The sequence below is a fragment of the Onychostoma macrolepis genome, chromosome 24 (genome assembly GCF_012432095.1).
Source record: "Onychostoma macrolepis isolate SWU-2019 chromosome 24, ASM1243209v1, whole genome shotgun sequence".
In the NCBI taxonomy this organism is placed as follows: Eukaryota; Metazoa; Chordata; class Actinopteri; order Cypriniformes; family Cyprinidae; genus Onychostoma; species Onychostoma macrolepis.
This window is the reverse complement of record NC_081178.1, coordinates 26900893-26913663: the sequence shown is the minus strand read 5'-3', so window position 1 is coordinate 26913663 and position 12771 is coordinate 26900893. Positions and strand designations below refer to the sequence as shown.

Genomic DNA, 12771 nt, shown 5'->3' with positions numbered 1-12771 from the left:
CACCAGCTATTTTAGGATGGTTTGTGGCTGTGGTCTCGTCTTCGCTGCTCCTAACCTTTCACAGATTTAGGAGCTAGTTTTAGCACTAAAACACTTTGTGAAACACTCTTAGAGCAAACGTTTAGGACTGACACACCTATTATTTTTAAGATTTTGTCCTAAATCGCTGAGTTATGAGCTACTTTTAGCCTGAAGGTGTTTTGTGAATATGGCCCTGTGTCTTCAGAAGAGAAGGAGTGTCTCTGAGTGTGCCGTCTTGTTCTCGTCTCAGATAACGGCACGTGGACGCAGCTGTGGCTGGTGTCGGACTATCACGAGCACGGCTCTCTCTTCGACTATCTGAACCGCTACACGGTGACGGTGGAGGGCATGATCAAGCTGTCTCTGTCCACGGCCAGCGGCCTGGCGCACCTGCACATGGAGATCGTGGGGACGCAAGGTCTGTTTTGGGCAAATTCATGTTGCTATTGTTTCAAAATGCTAGAAAACTATCAGTAAACACACACAGAGAATGCAGTTCATACAGGGCGGCGCTTCTGTAATATTTTACATTTGTAAATGTAAATTATTTAGATTTTTTATTTGTATATATACAGCAAAAGTCAAGGTGTTATATCCTGATCTTAAGAAGAAAAAGTATCTCATCATCATCAGCGGCTGAAAGTATTGATTATAATCTTCTATTTTTTATTTCTTGAAATTAGGCAGTTTTTTTTTTTTAACACATATTGATGTTATGTAGACATTCATGACTGTATTTCAAATTAAAATTCTGAAAAAAATCACATAATTTTACCTTTTATGACATGCCAAGTTTAATTAAAAACTCCATGGTATTCATGATTTAAAAATATAGATTTAAAAAATCTTTACCTTTTAAAATGAAAATAAAAACATTCATTTGTTCAATCTTTTGAACATTTTTGAAAAGATTTTCAAAATATATTCAAATCAACATGAATGTAAGCATTTGGATGGTTTTAAGAATTTATCACATCTTTTTAAACTAGATTTTTCCTTTTCATCATCTTGGATATTTCTCATATTCACCTGTAGTTTTCTTAAAAGTACTTTGGATTATGAAGCACACAAGCACTCAAGTTTGGAGACTTTGTTATATTTTAAATAAAATGTCACGGTTTCCACAAAAATATTGTGCAGCACAACTGTTTTCAACATTGATAATAATCAGAAATGTTTGTTGAGCAGCAAATCAGCATATTAGAATGATTTCTGAAGATCATGTGACACTGAAGACTGCAGTAATGATGCTGAAAATACAGCTGCATCACAGAAATACATTACAGCTTAACACATATTCACACAGAAAACAGCTGTTTTACACTGTAATAATATTTAAATTGTAATAATGAAAGCAGAATCCTGGCGTCTGTGTGGGATGTCACAGCAGATGTTGGTTTGGTTGCTCATTTATTGAGTTGTTAACTCATCGTCACACAGGCTGTGCTGTTTTAGTTCCAGTGAAACCAAATCAAGCTGTGTGCATCTTAAAGTCCAAAACCGGAGCTTTCTTGCTTGATTTAGACTTGAGTGGAGTTGATGGGTTTTGAGTAATTCTCATCAGCAGAGTAGTTTGTTGTTAAAGTGAGCTTCATTTACTGCTGCGGCAGCTTCATTACATTCAGATAATTGAGACGTAATGCCTCATTACACTGTGAGTGTCTCAATCAAGCTCTGCAGATCCATTCTGCTCGCTCTATTGTAGCATTAAAGTTATAATAAAGCTTTCACTTGTAGACATGTGAGAGAGTAATGCATTATAGAGGTGTGTACGATTACTGTTGCTTATTTTTAAACCTTGGACATAAGTAGTGAAATTCAGCAGTCACAGTCTGTGCTGCTGTGCTACTGAAAGAAGTCTCGTCTGCTTGTCATCAAAAATGCAGAAAAAATGAATGAAATATTATTACAGTGTAAAACAGCTGTTTTCTATGTGAATATGTGTTAAACTGTAATTTATTTCTGTGATGCGCAGCTGTATTTTCAGCATCATTACTCCAGTCTTCAGTGTCACATGATCTTCAGAAATCATTCTAATATGCTGATTTGCTGCTCAACAAACATTTCTGATTATTATCAATGTTGAAAACATTAATATTTTTGTGGAAACATTTTATTTATTTTTATTTTTATATGAATAGAAAATTCAAAAGAACAGTATTTATTTGAAATAGAAATTTTTGTTACATTGTAAATACTGTCACTTTTAATCAATTTAATGTGTCCTTGATTAATTAATTTCTTAATATTGAATGTAAAAATTAATTGAAAATTAATTTCTTGAATTTAAATTTAGTTAATTAAAAAAAAGCAAATTATACAATCAAACCTGTAACATTTAGATTGTAAATAACCTAAAAGCAATCCACAACACCCTAGCAACCACCCTGATGAAGTTGTGCATAGCAACATGCTCAGAGCACCTTAGCGACCGCATCTCAGCCGATGGTGAAGGTGCGTCTGTGTCAGGTGGAGCTGCTGTGTGTGTGTGTGTGTGTGTGTGTGTGTGTGTGTGTGGGTTCACATGCATTATGCATTATGATGCAGGCAGTCGTGACATTAGCGTCTCACTGTAAGCTGAGGGATGTTTCCCACTGCTGTCGATGTCAGAAATCACTGCAGCCACTCTACTACAGATGATCATTGTTTTACCGTGTTTTTACTACAGTATATACCGTGCAATTGAATGAATAGTTGCATAAGTGTTTACATGTCACTAAAGGTTCAAAGAGTTTGAAAAAGGCAAAGATCATGGTGCATAAGTGTTTTTTAAAACAAATACCATAAAAATAAAAGCCTAAATTTTATCACTCAACCACGTTTTGGTGGAACTGACTGTCGGTGGAGGAGCAGAAATCTCTCAGCTTTCATTAAAAATGCATTGATTTGTGTTCTGAAGGAGTTTTGCAGTGACGTGAGTGTGAAGAGTTGATGCGTTATCTGCTGGTTGTTCTGTGTCTGGATGGAGAAAGTGAATTCTTTCTCCTCTCTGTGGTGTGGTTTCAGGGAAGCCTGCTATCGCTCACAGGGATCTGAAGTCCAAGAACATCCTGGTGAAGAAGAACGGCACGTGCTGCATCGCAGACCTGGGTTTGGCCGTGCGCCACGACTCCGCCACCGACACCATCGACATCGCACCCAACCACAGAGTGGGCACCAAACGGTACGCCTTCGCCCCTCAGACGGATGCTCACAGCGCTGGTGGCAGGCGCTTCAGATCATGTATTGTGGTTCGGTGAAGGTTCTTCTCGATCTAGTTTAGTAGCCCTGCTGAGAGTTTTTATTTAGTTTTCTCTCCTATCAATAGCTGTGTTTCCATCCAAAGATTCAAATTCAACTTATGCGCAAAACTGGAATATCACACAAAACATTTGCGAATAAAGCACCGTTTCCATCCAACGAGTCAAAGAGAACAAAATCCTCACTTCCTGGTAAACTGCCACTAAATATCTCTAAGAAAACTAGGAGAAGCCACTGAATATAATCATGTTCATATATGATAATGCCTCAGAGCGAGCAGACGAAACACAATAAATGCTGTCACTGCTGTCGGAGGTGGATGCTGCTGTTTGGGAACGCAGTCGTGCAACAATTATACAGACATACTTTGACATTTCTGGCATTTCAGAACGACCGAAACAACCTATAGATGCTGTGAACGAGATCGCTCTGCTGCAAGTCTCATAGCGCAGAGTCACATGACTTTTTCGATGCGCATGGAGGAATACCGAATTTATTCGGTAAATGTGTTTCCATCGTAGTTTATGTGCATTTTTTCTTATTGAATAAAAAGTTCATCCAGCTCAAGTTTTTTTATGTGCATTTTAAGAATTTATGCGCATCTTGGTGATTCCATTCAGCGTTTTTTTTTTTTTATGCGATATTGGATGGAAACATAGCTAATGGGAAATGTTTTTTAACCTCTTGACTGTCACACGTCCCCTCGGCGGGACGCCTAAGTTTACTGCACTATAATACAAATAAATCTTAATTTAATCGTGACAAACTATGTATCATAAATAGATATTTTACCACTGTGTTACAAATTATTTAGGAAAAGTAATAGATTATTTTATGACGAGTGCACCTCAAAAATCTACATAATAACAGGAGTTCTGACCTTTGTCACAAAAAGTCTTTCTTTGTTGCCTTTTTCCCAATCACCCTTTAGACATCATCATAAATTATATATCAGTTTGAAAGCTTAAAATCTCAAAATTCATCTTTTGAAAGCCATTTTAAAATCAGACATTGCATTAGTAATGGTACATCAAAATCATATTACAAAATGTTTTTGTTCATGAATTATAAAAATGTAAGTTTGGATCGTGCACTTTCACGTCTGTGTTCAAAGATGGAAGCACAGTTAAAGGGTTAAAGAGAACTGTAACATTTGTGTCATGCAAAATACCCATTTATATGGCACAAACTTTTTATTTATTTATTTTGTTTTATTTTATTTGCTGTAGATGCTTTTGTCTCTTTGGGTTTTAAAATGTCTTAATTTGGACACAAATAAAGGCCATAAAAATCAGAATTTCATTGAATCAGATCAGAAAGTATTGAGTATTGATTAGCTACATTGCTTTGTTTTCTAATACAAATATTTAAACATCCTTAAATTAAAATAGATTTACTGGAGAAGCAAAACGAAGATATGAAGTCTTGTTTTCTGAGAAACTAAAATTAAAAAGCCATTAAACTTTAACTTGAACTGAAATAACAAACTATATTATAGACATTTAAAAAAAACAATAAAACTGACAAACATAAAACTAATTGAAAATATTAATAAAAACTATAATAGCGTCTCAGTGATACTAAAACAACAGTAATTAGTAGTTGTATTTTCAAACTTTGAAGTGTTGCTAAAGCAACTCATTTTGTAGACATTAGAGAACATATTCATGTATTGTTTAATTTATTCCTTCCATTTTCTTTAATTGCTCTCAAAAATGCTCCTAAAACCTGCAGAAACCCTGGTTTTAATATGCAACTTCTAAAGTCTCCATAGCTGAGCGCTTTATTAAATTAGCAGCTTTAAAGCATTATTAAATTAGCAACTTCCTTAAATAGCAGGTGTTTATAAATCAGTTCAAAAAAGAGAAAAGCGCTCCCTGCTTTGATTGCTTTAGTTCCTGAAGCGCTCCATCAGACGTGTTTCTGCAGATACTGGGTTTGGACGTGCCTCTTCTGACCTCCTCTGCTGTTGTTCATCCTCTGGACGCGGCCTGTATCTCCCACACGAGGAGAGGTTTCCCGCGGCTCTGGAGAACTGGATGCGATTCCATCTCGCTCTACTTCAGCTCAGATCTGGGTGTCCTCCTGTTCTCATTATTTTGGCTGAGCATGTAGACATTTCAGGATTTATCCACTGTCATTTGCATGCTGTGGATGAAATTGCGTCCGTCGAATTAACATGTTGGAAAGGAACGATCTCTCTGTTTACTTACAGCGTTTGCCCTGATGATATAAACTAGAGGAGCTTCTCAGAGGTCTGGGCAGTGTGCTGGAGATCTCCAGAACTTATCCAGATTAATCTCCTCACATTGTGTGTGCAGATGAGTCTTTCAGTGCCTTTACTTCCTGTGAAAGACGTGATGTTTCCATCCTTTCTCATCTCATTCACCTCAGAGACGGCTGCTTAGACCTGGTTCTATATTTGTGATAGCTTTGATTTAAATAAATACATAAAACAGAAGAAGAAAATAAAAAACACAAGCAAAATATTCCACTAATAAATAATAAAAGTATTTGAATGACATTTTTGAAATATTCAATATTTCAATAGAATAAATAATATTTTTTATTTAATGGATTTATATTGTTTTATTTGTGTACTTCAGTATGTACCAGAGTTTTTTATGTGCATTTTAAGAATTTATGCGCATCTTGGTGATTCCATTCAGCGTTTTTTTTTTATGCGATATTGGATGGAAACATAGCTAATGGGAAATGTTTTTTAACCTCTTGACTGTCACACGTCCCCTCGGCGGGACGCCTAAGTTTACTGCACTATAATACAAATAAATCTTAATTTAATCGTGACAAACTATGTATCATAAATAGATATTTTACCACTGTGTTACAAATTATTTAGGAAAAGTAATAGATTATTTTATGACGAGTGCACCTCAAAAATCTACATAATAACAGGAGTTCTGACCTTTGTCACAAAAAGTCTTTCTTTGTTGCCTTTTTCCCAATCACCCTTTAGACATCATCATAAATTATATATCAGTTTGAAAGCTTAAAATCTCAAAATTCATCTTTTGAAAGCCATTTTAAAATCAGACATTGCATTAGTAATGGTACATCAAAATCATATTACAAAATGTTTTTGTTCATGAATTATAAAAATGTAAGTTTGGATCGTGCACTTTCACGTCTGTGTTCAAAGATGGAAGCACAGTTAAAGGGTTAAAGAGAACTGTAACATTTGTGTCATGCAAAATACCCATTTATATGGCACAAACTTTTTATTTATTTATTTTGTTTTATTTTATTTGCTGTAGATGCTTTTGTCTCTTTGGGTTTTAAAATGTCTTAATTTGGACACAAATAAAGGCCATAAAAATCAGAATTTCATTGAATCAGATCAGAAAGTATTGAGTATTGATTAGCTACATTGCTTTGTTTTCTAATACAAATATTTAAACATCCTTAAATTAAAATAGATTTACTGGAGAAGCAAAACGAAGATATGAAGTCTTGTTTTCTGAGAAACTAAAATTAAAAAAAGCCATTAAACTTTAACTTGAACTGAAATAACAAACTATATTATAGACATTTAAAAAAAAAACAATAAAACTGACAAACATAAAACTAATTGAAAATATTAATAAAAACTATAATAGCGTCTCAGTGATACTAAAACAACAGTAATTAGTAGTTGTATTTTCAAACTTTGAAGTGTTGCTAAAGCAACTCATTTTGTAGACATTAGAGAACATATTCATGTATTGTTTAATTTATTCCTTCCATTTTCTTTAATTGCTCTCAAAAATGCTCCTAAAACCTGCAGAAACCCTGGTTTTAATATGCAACTTCTAAAGTCTCCATAGCTGAGCGCTTTATTAAATTAGCAGCTTTAAAGCATTATTAAATTAGCAACTTCCTTAAATAGCAGGTGTTTATAAATCAGTTCAAAAAAGAGAAAAGCGCTCCCTGCTTTGATTGCTTTAGTTCCTGAAGCGCTCCATCAGACGTGTTTCTGCAGATACTGGGTTTGGACGTGCCTCTTCTGACCTCCTCTGCTGTTGTTCATCCTCTGGACGCGGCCTGTATCTCCCACACGAGGAGAGGTTTCCCGCGGCTCTGGAGAACTGGATGCGATTCCATCTCGCTCTACTTCAGCTCAGATCTGGGTGTCCTCCTGTTCTCATTATTTTGGCTGAGCATGTAGACATTTCAGGATTTATCCACTGTCATTTGCATGCTGTGGATGAAATTGCGTCAAATCGAATTAACATGTTGGAAAGGAACGATCTCTCTGTTTACTTACAGCGTTTGCCCTGATGATATAAACTAGAGGAGCTTCTCAGAGGTCTGGGCAGTGTGCTGGAGATCTCCAGAACTTATCCAGATTAATCTCCTCACATTGTGTGTGCAGATGAGTCTTTCAGTGCCTTTACTTCCTGTGAAAGACGTGATGTTTCCATCCTTTCTCATCTCATTCACCTCAGAGACGGCTGCTTAGACCTGGTTCTATATTTGTGATAGCTTTGATTTATATAAATACATAAAACAGAAGAAGAAAATAAAAAAACACAAGCAAAATATTCCACTAATAAATAATAAAAGTATTTGAATGACATTTTTGAAATATTCAATATTTCAATAGAATAAATAATATTTTTTTATTTAATGGATTTATATTGTTTTATTTGTGTACTTCAGTATGTACCAGAGTTATTATCTTTAACTACAAGTAAAATCATATATATATATATTTTTTGTATTTTTTTTCTTTCAGCTAGTTGCCAAGGCAACATTTATCATTTTCATTTAGTTTAACTTGATATACTAAAATACCTAAACTAAAAACAGAATTTAAATATATATAAACTATGTAGACATATTTAAAAAAAGGTAATTAAATGACAAAAACGCTATAAAATTAGTAAAATTTCAAAATAATAGAAAGTATAGTAGAAGTATAGGAGAATAGTAGAAAATATCAAAATAAAAAAACCTAGTTCAAAATATTAATAACAATGTTCTTATTGATACTAAAATAACACTGGTATGCACTTGTTTTTGAAAAAAAGTAAAAATACATAATATTGATGATCTAAAGCTACTGGTATAAATCATTTACATTTTTACGACATTTTCCTGCAGTGTACCTTAAATACAACCAAAATATAAAAACACTGAAATATTTTGTGCTTGCTGTGGTTGTGAAGTTCAGGCCTCTGTGCTTTTTTTAAAATTCAGTTTTAATTACATATTGATTTATTTCTATGCCTCTAAACCGGCTGATTTCCTCCTTTTTCCAGGGGCGTTTTTCGTCCCTTGGTGAAACTGCATTTAGTTCTGGTGATGCTGAATGACCTTGTTTTTGGATCATAGGGGGCATGAATCTCTGGATTGTGATTTTGCTTTGCTTCATCAAAAATAATAACTCTCTATTCACTTGTATCCTTCAACAGGTATATGGCCCCAGAAGTGCTTGACGATTCAATAAACATGAAGCATTTTGAGTCTTTCAAGAGGGCAGACATCTATGCCATGGGGCTGGTCTTCTGGGAAATTGCCAGCAGATGTTCTATTGGAGGTATTATTAAGGACTCTTCATATGAAACTAGCTCTACTTTAATAACTGTTTTTTCATTTTGCTGCCTAAATATGTGCATGTTTCCCCAGTGTTTCTTTTTTAGTTATTTTAGTGACGTTTGTCTAATCTTTTGATCAGCAGCATCATCTGTTGTTTTTTGAGTTTAGTCTCATCATACCTTAAATGAAACACGTTTTTGCGCAGGCATTCATGAAGATTACCAGCTGCCATACTATGACCTGGTGCAGTCCGACCCGTCGGTGGAGGAGATGAGGAGAGTCGTGTGCGAACAGAAACTACGGCCCAACATTCCAAACAGATGGCAAAGCTGTGAGGTGAGAACACTAAACTTATGCTAAAACAGAGGAATGAAATCCCAATCTGTACATATATCGGTCTGTGAGTTGACAAATATATATATATATATATATTATATTATATATAATATAAATTATATATATATATATATATATATATATATATATATATATATATATAGGGGTGTAATGATACATGTATTTGTACCGAACCGTCACGGTACATACATCTCGGTTCGGTGCATGAGGCCTTACAACTAATACAGGCAATTCAGCCCCAATCCAGAAGGGGGCGCCCGCAGTAATGCAACACTGTTTGATAATCGCCAGCAGAAGAACAGCGAATGCCGAGTTGCGCGGTTGAAAACAAAGGCCACTAGACAGTGACCATGTGCTGATTCTGAACGCGTCTCTCACTGACAAAGGAGTATACTTTAAAGGCTTGCGCACAGGCCAGCTTTGTGCTCCAGTATCCTACCTCTCTCATTCGGCACAAATCCAAATAGTCCATAATATTTCCATATTTGCGATGTATCTGAATGCAAAGCCTATCATTTACATATTATTTATTATGTAAATGATAGGCTTTGTACTTCAGTCGCGTTCCAACGGTGACAGAGGAGAGCGCGCTGATGTTTGGTTCACTGTATTTTATTTTGATAAAGTACCATCTGTGCTGTCAAGTTAGCAATGCTGGAACTGATGTGTGTGTGTGTGTGTGTGTGTGTGTGTGTGCCAGCGCGATCACTTCAACTGTTTCCTTATACCAGCAGAATCAACTTAAAACACTCCGTCATTTATTGTCTTATTAATAATGCATCACTGTAAAAGGTCTAATTTTATTTGTGTACACTCACAATGAAAACAAAACATTGTGCGTTTGTAAAATTAAGAAAACAAATAGGATGTCACTTTCTGCCATTTGAGTTTCCTTTCTGAGAACAAATTTAAGCGTGTCACAAAAAATAAACTGAAACTCGGCATATATAGGCTACGTTACGTGTCGCACTGTTTTTCCCCCTTGTTTATCTGTTAGCTGAATCAAATATATTTCAAGTATTTATTCCTTCTATGTATACATGTACTGCAGATTGTATATATATAACATTATAATTTAATATAATATTTAGTATTTTCACATCTAGGTGGAAATTTTTTTAATTTGTACTACTGTCTGTTCAAAATAAATGAAAATAAACTTAGAATAGTAGATTTGTTGGTTTTTTTCTTGTTGTACCGAAATCATATCGAACCGTGACATCTGTGTACCGTTACACCCCTAATATATATATGTGTGTGTGTGTGTGTGTGTGTGTGTGTGTATATATATATATATATATATATATATATATATATATATATATATAAAATGTATGTATATATGTATAACTACATGATTTATATTACATATATACATATATAAAATTTATATATTTTTGAGGGATGCTGTAGCAAGTCACAGTTAGAAACATTAAGACAGTGTTACGGTGCTAGTCATAGTTACATTGTTACTGCTTTACTCACTAGTTACAGTGTTTTACAGTACTATAGTTACATTGTTACTGTTCTGGTCACTTGTTACTGTGTTACAGTAAGACGTTGTGTAACATCATGTGTTAGCTGGGTTTTCTCCTTTGACATTTCTGCTCACACAGAGATGAGAGAAGTCACACAGATGGATTATCCTTAATTTAAATGTCCGAGAACACACACACACACACACACACACATATATATATATATATATATATATATATATATATATATATACAGTCATGGGCAAAAATATCTGCACCCTTGGTTAATATGATCAAAGAAGGCTGTGAAAATTGTGAAAAACCCTGAGACTCAACTTTTTTCTGCAATTCTCCAGCTGTGGTCCTTGGAGAGTCTTTAGCCGCTCAAACTCTCCTTCTCACCGTGCATTAGGACGATATAGACACACTTCCAGGCAGTTTTGTAACATTTTATGTTGATTGGAAATTCTTAATTATTGCCCTGATGGTGGAAATGGGAATTTTCTTAAAAGCCACTTCACTAATTTGTGAAGCTCAATTATCTTTTGCTGCACATCAGAAATATATTCTTTGTTTTTTCTCATTGTTATGATGATTAAGGGAATTTGGGCTTTGTTTATACATGACTGTGTATATCTGTGTTCATGATAAACAAAACCAGTTTCACATTTTTAAAAATAAAATAAAAATCTGTTTCATTTAAATAACATTAAATAAAAAAAATTTAATAAATATTTAAGGCTTAAAGATCATAAATCATATAAAAAGAAAAATGACTTCTTCCATGAGGACAGTAATTTAAAAAAAAAAAAGTGTATGTATGAGTTCTTGTTCTTCTGTTCAAGTTGTCTTGTTCTTGAAAGAGCAAGTTTAATTTCCCCCTGTAGATCAATAAAGTTAATTCTTGCAGCATTTCATTATGGCGTACACGGATCTTCTTCTCGTTCGGTGTAATTGCATCACTGCGGAGAGGTAATGGCTGCTGAGAGATGCCGCTGTCCTCCTTCTGACAAACCACAGGCCTCACGGGAACCGCCTCCACCCTCGCTCAGCTTTCTCAAAGCGCTCATCAAAACAGCGCTGACCTCTTTATTACTGGGGAAGTGACACGACTTGATTCGATTTGATCCGTGATAACACCGCTGTGAAATCTAATCTGTCTCCAGCATATGAAAGCTGCCAAACGCTCTGTGAAATAGAGACGCATATACAGGCTTTAATGGCCTCGAAGGAGGCGAAAATTACCTGCTGCTGGAGTCATGAACTATATAAAGAAAGCGTTTTAATGCTACATGTAATAAAGTTCTAAGCACCATTCAAAAAACATTTAAGTAATGTTTAGAATGTATAGCTTCACGTTGTATTTTCAAAAAAACAGAAATCAAAGTTTTAATTATTTGTAACGTTTAAACAACATTTATGCAATGTTCAGCAAACCACATTTCCACCTGCAACCAAAATGATGCAAACAAGTCACATTTATCCAAAAGGTTTAATATTGTCAGATGATGTTTGTGTCAAAGTACATAAAGAAAGTTTAAACTCTACGTCTCTCAAAATTTAAATGACTTTCAAACATCACTCAGCACTGTATATTTTCATCTGCCACAAATAGATGCAGACAAGAGTCTCTTTCTGCTGTTAATAACCTCTTCAAGAAGCTCCCTTTCTGCTTTCTGGAAGTTAGTGAACTCAGTAGTGCTCATGTGTGTCTGTGTTGTTCCTCGCGGCGGATGACCTCCTGTGTTTGGCGAGCGGCTAAATGAACTAAACTCTGCTCGTGTGTCTCTCCAGAAACAGAAATGATCTGATTTGCATTGGGTGGGAATCTTTAACCCTGAGAGCTGAATGTGGGTGTCAGTAATTACCCTAAAAAGAGCTGCGACCTCTGCGGAGATTATTGTGCATTAATACGCTGCCAACAGTGTGCCGAGTGTGAACGCTGTAGCTCTTTGCTCTTTGTTTGATTCGTATCGGAGTAAAGCCGCGCTCCATCAGACGCAGCTTCACTTTATTAAAGGCAGTTTGACGAGCGTTTCGATCCAGTCTTTAGGAGATGATGTGCAAATAATGCCAAGAGGGCAATAAACGTCAGAAGCGGAGTATTTGTCTATTCTAGCGTTTCTTAGATGGCATG

At 35.2% G+C, this 12771-nt stretch overlaps 1 protein-coding gene across 1 annotated transcript in view; it reads left to right on the top strand.

Moving 5' to 3' along the window:
* The window catches only part of tgfbr1b (transforming growth factor, beta receptor 1 b), a 52655-nt gene that overhangs the window by 33873 nt on the left and 6011 nt on the right, over window positions 1-12771 (top strand). The window contains exons 5-8 of the mRNA XM_058765172.1: window positions 272-439; window positions 3028-3184; window positions 8676-8800; window positions 9005-9135. Coding sequence (XP_058621155.1) covers window positions 272-439; window positions 3028-3184; window positions 8676-8800; window positions 9005-9135 — 581 coding nt within the window. The remainder of the gene's footprint in view (window positions 1-271; window positions 440-3027; window positions 3185-8675; window positions 8801-9004; window positions 9136-12771) is intronic.